The 17,704-nt window shown below is 45.3% G+C and overlaps 1 protein-coding gene across 1 annotated transcript in view; it reads right to left on the bottom strand.

Moving 5' to 3' along the window:
- Positions 1-17,704, bottom strand: part of Patj (PATJ crumbs cell polarity complex component) — a 332,069-nt gene that overhangs the window by 32,087 nt on the left and 282,278 nt on the right. The window contains 5 exon segments of the mRNA XM_028870280.2: positions 4,497-4,534; positions 5,068-5,176; positions 8,958-9,044; positions 10,334-10,481; positions 13,000-13,193. Coding sequence (XP_028726113.1) covers positions 4,497-4,534; positions 5,068-5,176; positions 8,958-9,044; positions 10,334-10,481; positions 13,000-13,193 — 576 coding nt within the window.

The raw sequence follows: 17,704 nt of genomic DNA, 5'->3' as shown, positions 1-17,704 counted from the left end.
AAAGCAAACACTGGAACACGGTTTTATGGAGACATGAGTGGTCTGTATCAGGCCCCTGGCTGGACCCCAGCAAGGGGAAACACAGCAACAGAGGCAGGGTACATAAGTACTACTCTGTGAGGTGAAGATCTACATGGTCACAGCTTCTGTAGTTGAAACTTAGCATCTAAAAACATTCATAGCTGCTGGGTGGTGGTGGTGGTCCATGCCTTTAATTCCAAGAGTCAGAGGCTGGCGGATCTCTGAGTTTGATGCCACCCTGGTCTATAGAGTGGGTTTCAGGACAGCCAGAGATACACAAAGAAACCTGTCTCAAAAAACAAAAACAAAAACCAACCAACCAACCAAACAAACAAACAAATTCATAGCCAAAGATGGATATAATCCCAGTACTCTGGAGGCAGAGGCAAATGGATTTCTGTGAGTTCCAGGCCATTCTGGTCTACATAGCAAGTTCTAGGCTAGCCAGAGCTACACAGTGAGAAAAATAAAACAGAAACAACACCTTCCATAGCTTAGTGATCATCATTTATATCCTAATAAAGCTGGAAAACAGAAAAGCCCCTCCAAAAGTCCACATGAAGAGAACTTAAAAACAGACTTGTCTCAGCTAGAGAGATGGCTCTGTGGTTAAGAGCACTGACTGCTCTTCCAGAGGACCCAGGTTCAATTCCCAACACCCACATGGCAGCATACCACTGTCTGTAACTCTAAGATCTGACACCCTCACATAGACATACATGCAGGCAAAACACCAATACATACAAAATAAAAATAAATAAATTATTTTTAAAAAGACTTAAAAAAAAAAAAAAAAAAGAACAGACTTGTAGGGGCCGAGAGGCGCTCATGGCAGAACATGCCTTAGTCTGCATGATGCTTTAATCTCTAGAGCCCAAACCAAATAAAATGTTATCAGCAAGGCCAAACATTCTGCCTTAGGGCCATGGAGGTAGTTCAGAAGATAAAAACCCAAGCCTGGCCTCAGTTCAATCCCTGAAACTCATGTTATCCCAGCACTCCTACAGTGAGATGGCAGACAGAAACAGAGAAGTGCCTTAAAGCTCCTGGCCAGTGAGACTGGAGCAGCCGCATACCTACAGAAACTAGAGAGAACCTGTCCCAGTGAAGTGGAAGGTCAGAACTGATTCCCTCAAGTTGTCCTGTGAGCTGCAATATGCATATATCACATACAGAGCCCATATCCTAGATGATAGAAGGATTCATTATTCTCTTACCATTAGTATAATGCCATGCTATAACTGTCATTTAGGATAATTGCAATGCTTCACTTCCAGGGAGATTTTATCTCGATTCACAGAATTTGTGTCCAATTGATACTTTCTAAATGCACTGATCAATAGGCAATGCCTTCTGTGCAAAATTCCAGGAGATGTTAACTTATTTTTATTTTCTGTGTATGGGTGTTTTGGGTGCATGTACACCTCTGTACCACATGTGTACAGGACCCAAAGAAGCCAGAAGAGGGTCTTGGATCCTGTCCTGGGGCAGTAGCTGAGAGCCTACATCTTATCCACTGGCGAAGCAGATAGAGGTGGGCCTGGGCCTGCTGTAGGGTTCTGAAACCTCAAAGCTCACCTCAGTGACAACACCTTCTTCAACAGGGCCACACCTCTGAATTCATCCTAAATACTCTACCACATGGGAACTAAACTCCAAATGTATGAGCCAATGAGAACCATTTTCAGTCAAACCACTACAGATGCCCTACAGCTGGAGTTCTACACTCTTGCGGACTAATGCTGGGGGACTGAACCCGGGTCCTCTGGAATAGCAGCCAATGCTCTAAACTGTTAAACCATCTCTCTAGTTCCCAAGAGATGTGTTATTATGAAGCCTGTGAATGGACCTGTGAGAACAGGGGGGTATGAGCAGGCCTATTATGGAAGCCCGTAAAAAGAAAGGACTGAACTGGCTAGAGATATATAACATATTTTCAAAATCTCAGAATACTTTGGCCTTCGCTCCATTTGTGTTTTATCTGCAACTGTGTACACTATTGGTGCATTTACCTCCTTTATCACAGAGCATCTGAACTGCCACTCGGGTGGAAAGATAGAGGACAAGGAAGTTTTTCTAAACTGCAGCCAGGAAGGACAGATGCCATTTCTGATCTTTAGGGGGTACTCAGAATTACATACTCTATATATCTTATCTCATTTATTTATTTTTGGTTTTCTGAAATAGGGTCTCTGTAGGCCAGGCTGGCTTGGAATTGAGTATGTAGCTCAGGCTGGTCTTGAACTCATGGCAATCCTCTTCTTTTAGCCTCCAAAACATAGAGATTACAGGCATGAGGCAGCAGGCTCAGCATTTAATCCATATTGGTCTAGAATATGAGTTACTTTTACAAACCCATGCTATAGATGGCAAAATTGAGGCTGACTCAATGAAAGATCAGTGAGTTGATGTTATATAGATGGATTGTGTCCAATCAAAGTTTAATATTGAAGCCCCAAGTTCTAGTTCCTCAGAACATGACTCCATTTTGAGACAGCCTTTAGAATGAGTCCACTAGGGTGAGCTTTAAATCAGTCCAACCAGGAATCCTCATGAGAAAGGCTATTTAACAGGAGAGACTGAAGAACGAGGAAACACATAAAGGACAGGTCACATGAGGCCACCACAGGAAGGAGAGCCCAGAGAAAGTTAACCCTAATGTTGAACTTTTAGCCTCTAAAAACTGTGCGAAACTAGCATCTGCTACTGAAGACACCCAGCCTATAGTATTGTTTGGCAGCTCCCCCAAATAAACACAGTCAAAGCGTAAGTGGTAGAGCATAAGCTATGACTGAATCCAGAGAGCCGAGCTGTGCAGGAATCACCTTACTGCAGGTGGTTATACTGATTACAAGAGGGCCGTAGTCCTGTTACGACTCTTGAGCCTCAAGTTTATAGTCTACCTTCTAATATTCCAGATATCACACACGAGCTGAAAATCAGTGTCTGAAAATGTAAGAACTGGAATAAACCTCACACAATCTTCTCAAAAGAGCAATTCAACCACATCTAACAGCCTTTGAAAAGAAGCGCCCCACCACGTTCAAGATGGAACTCATGGCCTCGTATATGCTAGCCAAGCGCTCTGCAACCAAGCTGCAGCCTGGCTCCAAGCATGGTTTTGGATCTAATAGCTTCTTTTGTAGGAATGAATCCTGAGGTGATCATTCATGATATAGGCCAAAATGTAAATATAGCAATGTTTGTTATATAACGTAAATATTAAACACAGGGGCTCGAGAGACGTTGAACAGTTAAAGCATTTGTCACTTTTGCAGAGGATGTGGGTTCAATTCCCAGCATCCATGTGGTGGCTCACAACCATCTGTAACTCCAATTCCAGGGGATCCATGGCCCACTTCTGGCTTCTGTAGGTACAGAGGAATGCACATAGTGTACAGACTACATGTGGGCAAAATGCTCATACACATAAAATAAAAATAAATCTAAAAAAATAAAAAGAAGCATGCAGCTTGTTTAATGTGAGGAAGCTGATTAAGAAAGTTCTAGGCACACCTGGACAGTGAAGTGGATATCACATCACCAGTAACAACCATGTTCTGTGGGATGGTCTGTATGTCAAATCTGTTGCTCTGATTGGTCAATAAATAAAACTCTGATTGGCCAGTGGCCAGGCAGGAGGAAGTATAGGCGGGACAAGGAGGAGAAGAATTCTGGGAAGTGGAAGGCTGAGTCAGAGAAACTGCCAGCTGCCACCATGACAAGCAGCATGTAAAGACTGGTAAGCCACCAGCCACGTGGCAAAGTATAGATTTATAAAAATGGGTTAATTTAAGATAAAAGAACAGTTAGCAAGAAGCCTGCCACGGCCATACAGTTTATAAGTGATATAAGCGTCTGAGTGATTATTTTATAAGTGGATTGTGGGACTGCGGGGCTTGGGGAACCTGGAGAGAAGCCCTCCAGCAACAACCATGCTCTGTGCTTTCAAGAGTACTGACATGACTCCAAGTTCACACAGCAAGGTAAAGAAGATGAGCACAAGAGAAGGTCCAACACACTTTTGTTGTGTGAAATTTAAACACACACACACACACACACACACACACACACACACACACACACACACTATTATGAAAAGGATATACTAAAATATTCACAATGGTCACTTATGTGTTTCAATCTATTTTTTTGTTTGTTTATTTGTTTTTCGAGTTCTCTGTGTAGCTTTGCTTTTTTTTCCTGGAACTTGCTTTGTTGACCGGGCTGGCCTTGAACTCATGGAGATCCGCCTGCCTCTGCCCAGGCTGGCCTCGAACTCACAGAGATCGGCCTGGCTCTGCCTCCCCAGTGCTGGGATTAAAGGCGTGCGCCACCACCTCCCAGCTAATCTATTTTTTTAAATTCTATTTCTGTTACATATTTACTTTACTAACTTGAAAGAACAAATAACCCAATAAATTACATTCAGGAAGAAAATGTACAAACGAGCATAAAAAGAGTAACTGACTTACTCTGATGATCTCGACAGTCCTTGGTCCCACCTCTGTGCCTATGAAAGAAGCAGAGGGCACTCACTAATGCTTTTGCATCAGAGGTAACATGCTTAAGATGTAACATTCCCATAAGACAGGAGCATTCTTCTAGGGCTTCAAGAAAGAAACCAAAGCAAGCAAGGCAAATCCTTCCTCAGCATCAGGACCCAACTGAGTCTTCAGGGGCAGTGTCGCAGCCTGATGTGGTCTGACCAAAGCTGCAGCAGCAATGGCCTGGAGCATGGTGACTCAGAGCTGGGAACAACACATTTGTGTTTCATTGTGCATTTTCCTGCTCTACTCAAAGATAACCTTTACCCAAGAAGGAGCTCAAAACCCCTGTGCCCACTCTGCTCTCCGGGATATACCCACTTCTCACCCGCTCCAGCCACCTGCAGTGTTCCCAGGTTCTCTCTGTAAAAGAGAGATCTACTTTCTGATGCACTCTAAGTGTTTGCTTTTCTGTGGCTTATGGGATCTGTGTTCCCACCCCCAGCCTCTCCTTCTGAAATAGGCCACACTCAGTAGCTTGGGCTGGCCTTGAACTTACATTTCTGGGGAGGATCAGAAGGCCTTTTTGTGCCAACCAGGTTTTGTAGGCCAGTGATGACAGGGGCGAAGGCAGGCCGGCAGCTGCCGTGTGCACCGTGCTGATCCCCCTGAAAAAGAGACACTGTGGTCACCTGCGTGCAGGCACTACCATGGCCCCAGAGACACATCTTTAATCAGAGTCCACAGTGGCCCAGGTTAGCAGTCAAGAAAGAAAACTAGTTGCTGCGCTCACCCCGCACCACCCAGCCCCATCTAAACACCCCCTCCTTTGTGTCCCCACTGCAGACGTGTGCATCGTGGTCACAGTAAGAACAGATAACTCCAGCTGCTTTTGCTGCACATGAAATCAGACATTTTCCTAGGCTGCCAGAGTGTTACAGCCTTCAGTGACTGGCCCTGTCCTTTGAGGAAGCAAACAACCTGACCCCCCTGGCCACCCCAACTACATCCCATGCCTCGCCTAGCCTAGTGTATGAAGCTCAATCAGTAGAAAGTGGCTGAGTAGACTTCTGGAGAAGGCAGCAGCTATGGAGGGGAAAGAGCTGACTTATGGGTATCTTACTTTTTATCCCAAACATTGTCTCATAATCAGAAATGGTTCAATCCAACCTGCTAGACCTGTTATTTAACTGTTTCTCCACTTAAATAGATATTTGAGATTTATAGACAGCTACTGACTATCCAAAATCACACACATTTGCAAAGGCCCTTTCTAATGCAGGTAGTATCATCTCTAACTTTTCTAAGTTATCAAGCCTAGGCCGAGCTGCACTGAAAATTTAAGCTAAGGCTAACATCACTATGACCATTTGGTAAATTATAATGTGTTTTGTTTATGAGACAGGGTCTTTCTAGGTAATATAGGCTGGCCTTAAACTTAGATCTTTCTGAGTGCTGAGTTACAAGTGTGTGCCATTATGCCTGGCTTCAGCTATTTTTTTTTTTTTTTTTTTTTGGTTGGTGCTAAGGATCAAACTCAGGGCTTCATGCATGGCAGGCAGGTGCTATACCTACCACATCTTAGTGATCATTTATTTAACTATTGATGAAGCTTTAAAACATTTAAATATTTCTTAAATAAGAAAGGTTTAAAAGAAGCAGAAATGTTAATAAGAATTATAGACATACCCAGATCCCATAATTAAAAATCTGCCACATTTTCAAGACACACACATACATATATAATCTAGAGAAGTGGAGACAGAGGATCCTGACCCTGGGCACAAACAAAAACTCCTTCATAAAAACACAAATAAACTGAAAAATAAGATGTCTATAATTTCTTTTTATTTTATACACGTGTTTTGCTTGCATGTATGTGTGTGCACCAAATGCACCAGCCTGAGGCAGCCAGAAGAGGGCACTGGATCCCCTAGAACTGGAGTTATGGTCATGAGTCATGATGTGGGTGCAGGGAATCAAACCCAGGTCCTCTGAAAGAGTAACAAGTGCTCTAAACACCTGAACCATCTCTCCAGGCCCTCCACTTTCTTTATCACATACCTTCTATTCATCAATTAATTCATCTTTTAAAGTTCATTTTCATATAGAGTGTAGATATCTGTATACTTTAGGATAGGCGCACTTTTCTTTGGTGTGACACAGGGGTCCCATGTATCCTCATGTGGTCTTACCTTATTTATGCATTACTTTATCTAGTTGAGCATGACCTTGAGCTTGGGACCCTGCCTCTGCCTCCCTGGGTATTAGGATGGTAGGTGTGTGCCTCCATACCCAGTTTATATGATGCTTGGGACCCTGTCTCTGCCTCCCTAGGTATTAGGATGGTAGGTGTGTGCCTCCATGCCCAGTTTATATGATGCTTGGGACCCTGTCTCTGCCTCCCTGGGTATTAGGATGGTAGGTGTGTGCCTCCATGCCCAGTTTATATGATGCTTGGGACCCTGTCTCTGCCTCCCTGGGTATTAGGATGGTAGGTGTGTGCACCATGCCAGTTTATATGATGCTTGGGACCCTGTCTCTGCCTCCCTGGGTATTAGGATGGTAGGTGTGTGCCACCATGCCCAGTTTATATGATGCTTGGAATAGAAATCTATGAACCAGCAGTCAACCACTGTCAGACACCACACTGTACAAACTTACAGTTAAGTAAGATGTAGAAAAACAAGATATAAAGCTGGAGATTGGCTCAGTCTGTAGAGCACTTGCCTAGCATGGGATGCCCTGGGTTCAACTGTGAAGTTTATGAATCATGACGATACTTAGATACATTCCTCCAGGAGTCAGAGACCCAGTCTACCCACCACCTCAACTGATATTCCAGTGGGAATCACAGTTTCATGTCCAGTACGCTCTCTCTAGTCTCCCATGTACAATGAGGCTTAAAGGAACCACGTGACATGGACAGGTCTTCACCAGAGGAGCAGCATGCCTGGGACTGCTGTCGTGTGTCTGCAGCTCCCACTATAACTTAAGTCTCCACCGCATCCCTGACTCTTCACTTGTGGAATAAGCAGCACTATGAGTGTCTATGTTTGCTGCTAATTATAGAAGCTGGGGACGGGAGGGCGGGTCCAAATTTAACAGTGTGGATTAGGTTTGATTGTTTTAGAGATTTTTTAAAAATTTTATTTATGTGTGCTTATGTCTATGTGAGTATAGGTGTCAGATCTCCTAGAACTGGAGTTATAGACAGTTGTGAGCCACCATGTAGGTACTGGGAATTGAACCTGAGTCCTTTGGGAGAGCAGCAAGTAATCTTAACCCTTGAGCCATCTTGCTGGGCCCGCTTTGAAGATCCTTGAAGTCAAAGCAGCTAGTCTATGATCCTGTCTGATCAATGATATATATTTAAAATTCTTTTATTACACGTGTGTGTGTGTGTGTGTGTGTGTGTGTGTGTGTGTGTGTGTGTGTACAAGCACATGCCATAATATGAATGTGGAGGTCAGAGGACAACTTTTGGGAGTCACTTCTCTCCTTCTACAAGAGTTCCAGGAATTAAACTCAGGTTTGGCAGCAAGTGCATTTCCCCACCATCTCAGTGACCCTCGGGGACATCTTTTTGCCGTTTTCTAATTCCTGAGGCAAAGCAGCAGCCGGCAGCTCTGCAGATGATGTAGCTCTGCAGATGCAGCTGTGCCGACACAAAGCCAGGACAGCTTAGAGGGGAGCTAGAAGGCCACCAGAAGACGACTAACAGTCACACTTCAACCTCAGGAAGGGGGGCTGTCCATAACCCTCAAAGAGACTAGGGGCTACGTGCAAGTTTCTACAGCTGAATCATGTGCCAAGCGGGGCCAAGAGAGGTAGACTGAGCGTGTCAGCCATTATAACACACACACACAATTACCGTGAAAATACTTCATTAAAAAGGTGGTACTGACATCAGTCTTGCAAAAAAATATATTTGCTAACTCACAAAATGTCACCCACTAATACCTCCCTGCCGTAAGAGAGACCCCCAGACTTGGCTCTCCTAGGAATACACCATTAATTGCCTTCAGCATGTGTGAGTGGCTATTCACAAGTTAACTTTATAGCAATGTTTAATTGGATGAACAGAACAATGTTGTGCTAATGAGGGTCAAATTGCCACCAGATGTTACCTCTTTTTTTTTTTTTTCTGTTTTTAAAATAAACACAGCTGTGTACGTGTGTGCACAGGTAATACAGAATAGTGGGAGAGAAAAATGGTTTTAAGAAAACACTCAGAGGCAATAAAGGAAAGAGAAATGTGGGCTTAATGAATTTCCACATCCCGTTTCATTTGTATTTCAAACCTCTGAACACGCGCTGAAGCTGGTGCTGAGACTATGTGGTGCATCAGACATCATCTCTAAATAACCGCTTATGAAATGAGCAACTTCCCCGGCGGGTGCCCAAGAGTGAGTGAGTGAGTGAGTGGGCTGGGAAGACATCAACAACCTGGCTGTTTTGTGAGGTCTTCCGAGAGGAGGCCCAGGAACCGGCTCGGAGTCTCCCAATCTCCAGCTGCACAAGGCCCTGGACGCACTTGGAAGACAAGAAAAGAGAGAAGTGAAACACAGTGGCATTTATGATCTACAGCATCAGAGCCGGTCTACAGCATCAGAGCAGGTCTACAGCATCAGAGCCGGCCTACAGCATCAGAGCTGGTCTACAGCATCAGAGCCGGCCTCCAGCATCAGAGCCGGCCTCCAGCATCAGAGCCGGCCTCCAGCATCAGAGCCGGTCTGCAGCATCAGAGCCGGCCTCCAGCATCAGAGCCGGTCTACAGCATCAGAGCCGGTCTGCAGCATCAGAGCCGGTCTACAGCATCAGAGCCGGTCTACAGCATCAGAGCCGGTCTGCAGCATCAGAGCCGGCCTCCAGCCTCCAGTCTTCTGCGGCCGAGGCTTCCTGGAGGGTAACCAACCAGTCCTCCCAAACCCAAACGAAAGAGAAAGAAAGCCAGCAGCTTCTTCATCCGGAGCCCTTCTGATGCACGGAATGGGTTTGAGAGCAACTGCTTTTCTCCCCTTCTGTCTCCCTTCTGGTGAAAGTGCTCAAAAGGAACAAAACAGTCCAGAAGTGGGAAAGAGCAGAGTGGGAAACCCAACAGGAGACAGTTCACAAACCCAGGCCTCCTTTGCAGAGTAACTGAGGTGTCTGTACCGGGAACCCTGATTACTGAAACACACCCATCTGTCTGCCAAGCCTCCACGGCTGCTTTTAAGATCCACTGGTTGTAACCAAAGGAGGAGGAGGCTCACGAGGCAGAAGCCCCTCAGCTGCGAAGTCTGCGCTGCGGACTTCCACAAGCTCACCAGAGCCCAGGGTGGGAGCAACCCACCCAAGCAGAGCTGTGTGCCTCTGTCTTCATTTGTGAAATCGAGAGGCCAGTCAGGACGAGCATCCAAACTGGGTCTGATTAATGTAGAGGGGAGGGGCTGGACTCCATGCTCCAGGAGAGCTCGCTTTGTCCCACGAGCTGGGTAACAAGTGGGACGGCTGGGACAGCCGCTAGCAGGAGAAACTACCTCAGAATCCCCAGGCAGTCCCCTTGGTCTGCTTAGTCAGCACAATAGCTTTCCGTTAAAGCTGCTCTTAGTTGGGAGGGGGAGGCTGGGGGTGGAGGGGAGGAGGGAAGAGGGGGTCTTTGATTAGTGTGTAAAATGAATGAAAAATTTTTCTTAATTAAAAAAAAAAAGCTGTTCTTGGTCATCAGGTATTATATTTCCAGTGAGAACAGAGCAAAAACATCCAGCCAAGGCCAGGAAGACTGGGCCAGCTCCGTGAACATCGCTCACTGCAGCCAGGCCGGAAGCTGTGTAGGGACTCACCTTGAGGATGGTGGCCACTGTCTCCTGCGAGGCATGTCTCATGTCCTCTCCATTCACAGACAAGATCTGGTCTCCTTGAATCAACCTGCCATCAAGGGCTGCGGCTCCACCTTTCACAATGTCAGAAATAAATACCCCGTTTCCGCTCCTGTGAACATCACCAAGCATTGTGGGATTGGCAGAGCCAGTTAGTTATTAATTACGATTGGATCTTACTTTATGAAGACTAATGCTAAGATCTAAAACCGACCCATTCAGTCCAACGCCGTCCACTAACTTTCTAAAGAATAAGCTTCCCAGTCAGAATATGCCTCTGTGCTTTGTACTGTACTTCCACCTTCGTCTACTGCGCTTTATTTTTATTGGTGGTGTAAACCTGTGATCCCAGCACTCGGGAGGTGATGATTTTAGTAAACAAAAGTGGAAACTGACTTTTTAAAGAGGCAGAGTTTGTGCCCTGGAGTACAGCTCTGTGGCTGACTGCTTTCTGGTGTGACCCTGGGGTGATCCCAGCACCCCATATAGAAATGAAGTGAGTAAGCTTAGAGAAGAGCCCATTGCTAGTAACTTCCTTTTATTAAAAAATTTTGTTATTCACGTGTTTATGTAGGTAGATATGTGCACGCCAGCACATGCATGGGAGTCAGAGGACAGCATGTGTGTGTGTGTGTGGGGGGGGGTTACTCTCCTTTCACATGTGGGGCCCAGGGATCTAAGGCAAGTCATCAATTTGATGGCACATGCCTTGCCCCACCGATCTTTCTTGCAAACCCCTAACAGTTCTGTCTCTAATTTCCTTTTCCTCTTGTACTTCCTTGATTATGCAACCTCCCCGCCACCCCAAGTCTCCCGTAGGGCAGGCTGGCCTTGAACTTCCTCCTGCCTCCACCTACTGGGGCTGGGATCATAGGCCTGTACCACCGTGACTGTTTTATGGAGTGCTGAGAATGGAATCCAGAGCTTCATGCATGCTAGGCAAGCAGTGTACCAGCTGAGCTATATCCCCCAGCCTCTTATTTCCGTCTTCACTTCTTTTCTTTGCTGAATAAATCTGTTTCAAAATTGAAGAGGTCAAAAAGTGTGTATCTTGGAGCTAGAGAGAGGGCTTAGCACTTAGAGTATCTACTGTTCTTTCAGAGGACCAGAGTGTTCCCAGCACCCAACTGGGAGGCTTACAACTGTGTGTGCTTCCAGCACACACTCTCACTCCTCTCTCTCTCTCAACAGGGTCTAACTCTGTAGCCCAGGCTATCCAGAACTTACTATGTAGTCCACACTATCATCAAAGTTGTGTGATTCGGCTGCCAGAGATGTGAATTACAGTGTGAGCTACCTTACTTTTGTCTTTTTAAATTTTGATACACCATGGCAATTGATTTTTGTGGGAGGTATGCTGAAGGCTGAAGACAGATCACACATATACTACCTATGTGGTCTGGAGGTGGGCTATCTCCCTACCTCTACTGATCTTCATTAGCACCTGCAGCATCCCCATTTTTATGGCTATACACTATTTTGTGGACGTTCCATGATTTCACTTATTCAATGTTTACCTCTCTAGTTGGTGGTGTGAACCTGGGAGAGCAGGGCCTAAAAGTGAGGTGGACTAACGTTTCAAGCAATAGCCAACTTTATTCAGAGCATCAGGCTATTTGTACTCTGAGGGTTAATAAGAATCACATGAGTCGGGTGTACAATCAGACAAACCACACATGGAAAAGATGGTTTTTCCACAGAGGCACATGAATAATAACAGCTGAAGTAAGCTCACTCGTATCCGCTACACCTGGGAATGAGCATGAAAACACATTCCAAGAACAAGTCTGTGTTTTGAAGAAACTGAGGTCCTAAACTCTTGTCTTGTTTTCTTGGACTTTTCTCACAAGAACTCAGAATTCTCACATGACTCCGTTCCTGGAGTGTGTTCTGACAACTGAAGACCTGCTGATGAGGTTTTTTTTTTTTTTTTTTTTTTTTTTTTTTCCTATTCCTTAGTTACTGCAAAAGATATGCAATAAATATTTGCAAGCACATCTTTAAGGAATTGTGGAATTACTTGTCAAAAGGATTTGTAAACCTTAAGAAATGCATCTGATCCTTTACAATGAAAAGTTTCATGCTAAAGAATTTAAATGTTCTTTTCAAACTAGATCTGTATTGCAGATGCATGCAGATCACTTCATGCATCTGTCACCAGGTGATGGGGGAATACCATGTGTGGTGATGGGGGAACACCGTGTGTGATGTGTGGTGGTGCATTCCAGCTGAGACAGGGTTGCTGAGAGTTTGAGACTAGCCTAAGCTACATAGTGAGACCACATCTCAACAAACACACAAACCTGAACCACCATTCTCTGACTGAAGTGTCCTCAGGTAAGCAGAAAGCAGCTCATTTCGTCTCCATAGCTGCTCTGCACTCACACGTGCAAGAGAACCCACAAATACTGTCCTAGGCGGCCACTCTAACCCTGCTGCAGAGCTGAGTGCAGATCCAGCAGCCCAGCTGGAATTGGGTGTGCCCCCTGGGTCCAGCTGCACCTCAACAGGACGCGTCTTAGAAACCCCATCCCTTCTCTACAGCAGGCTTTCTTTTTCAGCGTTTAGAACTATTAGTCCCCATGTGCTGAAGAGAAAGGCCGAACTTGACTTGAACAACCAGTCCTTACCGTTTCCCAACAATGCTGAGGCCCAGTCCTCGGCCAGTCTTCTTCTGCAGATCCACCAGGAACACCTCCAAGTTTTCCTCATCTCTATACTGTGCCTCATCTCTGTACACCACCAGCCGCACCTTCTGGGGGGTCTGCCTCAGGGCTGTGATGGCTTCTTCATGGCTGGAGCTCCTCAGGTCAACCCCATTAACCTGTAACAACAGCCATCCTGAGATGGACAGCTTACAGGGGAGGCATTTCAGCCTGCTGCTGCTCCTTGATCCAACTGGTAAGGAATCTCGAGAAAGTTCCAGTCATTCTCAAAGAACACCATACAACCATCAAGAGTATGAGTCACATTACATATAAAGACTCCACTCCACAAAGAACAGCAGGGTGGGTTGGTGTGCCTGGTCTATATTTACACAGCTGTGAACTTCACTATGGAGTTAGGGGAGCTGGGTGTGTGTGTGTGTGTGGGGGCATGGTTACTTATTGAGGTTGGAAGGAAGCAGCTAATAGAGCTATTAGCCCAGTTAGCAATTATCTTTGGGCTGTTTGTTTGTTGGACATGACATTCTCACTCTTTTTTGTTTGTTTGACTTCGGCTTTTTTTTTCTTTTTTGGGGGTGGGGGGTTTCAAGACAGGGTTTCTCTGTGTAGCCCTGGCTGTCCTGGAACCGTGTAGACCAGGCTGGCCTCAAACTCAGAGATTTGCCTGCTTCTGCCTCCCGAGTGCTGGGATTAAACGTGTGCACCACCACTGCTTTGCTGTCTTTGCCTTTTTGAGATAGTCTCACTATGTAGCCCTGGCTGTCCTGGGAATGCTATGTACAACGGGGTGCCTCAAACTGACAGAGATCTGCTTCCTCTGTTTCCTGAGCATTGGTATTAAAGGTCTGCACTGTTACAAAACTGGCTGGCTTCTCACTCTTAATTGCTCCGATCACATCATCTTTAGAACTGGCCTAGAAGGAAATTAAAGGACAGATGTTTCCAACAGCTTCAAGAACCATTGAGCCAGGCGGTGGTGGAGCTCACCTATGATCCCAGCACTCGGGAGGCAGAGGCAGGTGGATCTCTGTGAGTTCAAGGCCAGCCTTGTCTACATAGTGAGTTCCGGGAAAGGCGCAAAACTACAAAGAGAAACCCTGTCTCGAAAAACAAAACAGAACAAACAAACAAACAAGAAGCCATTGAAGGTTCACATTTGAATCTGATGGCATGGGCACAGAGAGGCAGGCTCACCACCAGAGAACACAAAATACTGGAACGGTCGGCAAAGCCATCGCGCTGCTGGCAAGTCACACAAACCTGGGACCTCTCTTAGCCTCACTCTCTTGCTCTGTTATATGGAGGTCACAGACGACTTATTATTATTATCATTTAAAGATTTATTTATTTATTTATTTATTAATTATGTATACAGTAGTCTGTCTACATGTATCCCTGCCTGCCAGAAGAGGGCACCAGATCTCATTACAGATGGTTGTGAGCCACCATGTGGTTGCAAGGAGCTGAACTCAGGATCTCTGGAAGAGCAGCCAGTGCTCTTAACCTCTGAGCTGTCTCTCCAGCCCTCAACTTATTTTTTTAAGTAAATATTTCCATTGTGCTTGTAATGCCCATCCTTATGGATTTTCCCCCAGTTATTTTTATTATTTATTCTTATTAGTGAATATTAGCTATATAAGTACTGGCTATCACTGTGATATCTCCACACATACACATATTGTATTCACACATGAGACAAAACATGTGATACTTGTCTGAGTCTGACTTCCTTTGCTTAACACGATGGTACCCAGTCCCATCAACTTTCCTGCAAACACATGATTCTATTTTTCTTTATGGCAGAAGGATACCCCATTGTGTGCATATGTGTGTATACCATGTTTCTTTACCCAAAGCTGGGCATCTAGGCTGATTCTGTGACTTGGCTATTGAGAATAACATACCACAAAGCTGGACAGGGGGTTGCACATCTGTAATCCCAACACTCAGGGACTCCCACATCTCTGAAGCTGACTTGAGTTACACAGCAAAACTGTCTCAAAGCAAACAAAACCCAGATGGAGCAGTACTACCGTGAACCAGGAATGCAGGCACCTCTGCTGTGGGCTGATGAAGATGACCGTGAGCTACATGCTCAGGAGTGGTCTGTCTGGGTCACACCGTCCTTTTTTAGGTTTCTGTGTGAGTGCCTGCCACAGCATGCATGTGGATTCAGAGGAAACTGCAGGAGCTGGTTCTCCTCTCTCCTCACATGGCTTCCAGGACGGAATTCAGGTGACTAGGCTCCCTTACTTACTGGGCCATCTCATTGGTCTTTCTGTTTGCTTGTTGTTGATGTAAATACTTACATTAGTAACTCTCCCTTTTGTGACAACATCTCTAACACAAGCGATTTAGGGGAGGTTTATTTGGGCTTAGTTTCACAGAGAATGGTCCACCATGGCAGGGAGGGTGAGGTGGCCGCAACAGCTGGGTCCACTGTGGAGCAGCCTGTGGCTCAGTTTGTTCACGTCTTGTCAGCTCACAGTGCAGGGCTAGAGCTATAACCTGAAAAGCCTGCCTTTAGTGGTCTACCTTCATTAGCTAGGCTCTACCTACATCATTCTAAGTTCCCACACTCTCCCCCAACAGCTGTGGGCACCAAGCAATGAAACTCACAGCATATTCAAAACACAGCAGCAGTCATTCAGACCAGAGAGACTCTCAATGCCCTGCCCCAGCCAGCACCTATTCAATACCAGGGACTGACTCCAGGGCCTCGTGCCCACTCTCTGTCACTAAACTACAATGGCAGCTCTTTTTGCTTTAAGATTGCTCTCTGCCCAGGAAGGATCTAAACATAATCTTCCTGCCTCAGACTCTAAGCAGCCGGGATCACAGGCCTACATATTTTTGACTTACAGTTTTTTTTGATAGCTGAAGATGTTGAACATTTTTTCATGTATTTATTGCCCATTTATATTTTACTTTTGAGAAGTGTTTGTTCAGTTAATTTGCCCACTTATTTGCTGGATTTCCTGTTCTTTCAGTGTGTAACTTTTTAGTTCTTTATATATTGAGCATGAATTCTCTGTTGTAATTAAGTAGCAAGAAAAGATTTCCTCTCCGGGTCAGCTGTCTCTTCACACTGGCTGGCCATCTACTTCCTTTGCCATGCAGAAGCTTTTGAATTTGATGGGATCTCACTTGTCAGTTCTTTTATTTCCTAAGCTACTGGAGTCTTATTCAGAAATAATTCATAGCCTATGCCTGCTCCTCAATTGTTTCTCCTCTGTTCCCTACTAGTTGAAAGTCTTGAATTATGGTTGTCTTGGTTGTTTTGCTGTTGATATAAGACTCCATGACCAAGGCAACTTATAGAAGAAAGCATTTACTGGGGCACACAGATCCTGAGGGTTAGAATCGATGATCATCATGGGGGAGAATGGCTGTAGTCTAAAGTCTCAATATATACTGTTGTCATTACCATTTACAGATGAAGAAAGCAAGGCCTGGAGAGGCCTAGGAACTTGACCAAAGTCACACAGCCAGTAGATGGAGAAGCAGTCAACATTTGAACCCAGACTTTTTTCCTTCCTATATAGATGTGTGTATGCACATGCACATGTATGTATGTGGAAGACAGAAGGCGACACTGAGTGTCTTCTACTGTTCTTTCTCTACCTTATATATTGAGGCTGGGCCCCTCACTTGAACCTAGAGCTCCCAATTTGGCTAGTCTTAGTAGTCAGCTTGCTGTGGGATCCTCTGCCTCCACCTCTCAAGGGCTGGGATTACAGGCCATGCCCACCTGATACTTTGTGGGTGCTGAGGATCTGAACTCCAGCACTCACTTTTACATAGCAAGTGGATTGCCCACTGACTCATCTTTCCAGTTCCTAACCCAGACAATCTTCCCATTCTAGTCCTTTTACCACACGGTCTCATAAGTTAGCCTCTGAAGAGGTTATTAGATGGACCTACCACAAACAGCCAAATAACTGATACTGATTAGTGAATTTCTACAAAGAAGAAACTCAGGGACAGGGTGGCTCTGGATTCAATGTCATTCACTCCCTCCATCCAGGTCACATCTTGGAAAAGAGCCAAACAAAGGGAAACATGGCCCCAACTATGGCTAGACAGAGGGCAGGCGTAGAAAAGCTTCTGACATGTGACTTCTAGCCCTTGTTCTGATACAGCCCTGTGTGCCCCAAGAAGTCAAGCCTGTCTCTCAACTTGGTCCCTTCATCTCTTCAGTAAAAGACAGTCTAAGGCTTTTCCAATCCTGACACCCTAAGACCAGGGACCCTAGACATCCAAGAAGGGAGGAAGAATGACTCTTCTTGAAGAAGGTGACTTTGGGGCTGTGTTTAAAATTTTTTAACAATTATTTTATTTTTAATGTGTGTGGATGTTCTGTCTGTATGTATATGTGTGCCATGTGTATGCCTAATGACCAAAGAAGCCAAGAGAGGGTGTTAGACTCTGTAGCAGGTAGTTAGGAGCCACTATGTGGGTGCTGGGAACTGAATCTGGGTCCTCTGGAAGAGCAGCCAATGCTCTTAATTGCTTAGCCACCTCTTTAGGCCTGCCCTTAAAAATCACCTAGTTAGTTAATTTTGTTGTGCCCAGGGCTTTGCACATGCTAGTTACGAGCTTTCTTCCCACCCCACTGGGCTGTTGTTTAAATCTGATTCTATGAGTCAATTACCCATCACCAAGACGC

The sequence above is a fragment of the Peromyscus leucopus genome, chromosome 2 (genome assembly GCF_004664715.2).
Source record: "Peromyscus leucopus breed LL Stock chromosome 2, UCI_PerLeu_2.1, whole genome shotgun sequence".
Lineage (NCBI taxonomy): Eukaryota > Metazoa > Chordata > Mammalia > Rodentia > Cricetidae > Peromyscus > Peromyscus leucopus.
Note: the sequence above shows the minus strand (reverse complement) of the source record. Positions and strands in the feature narration are given on the sequence as shown.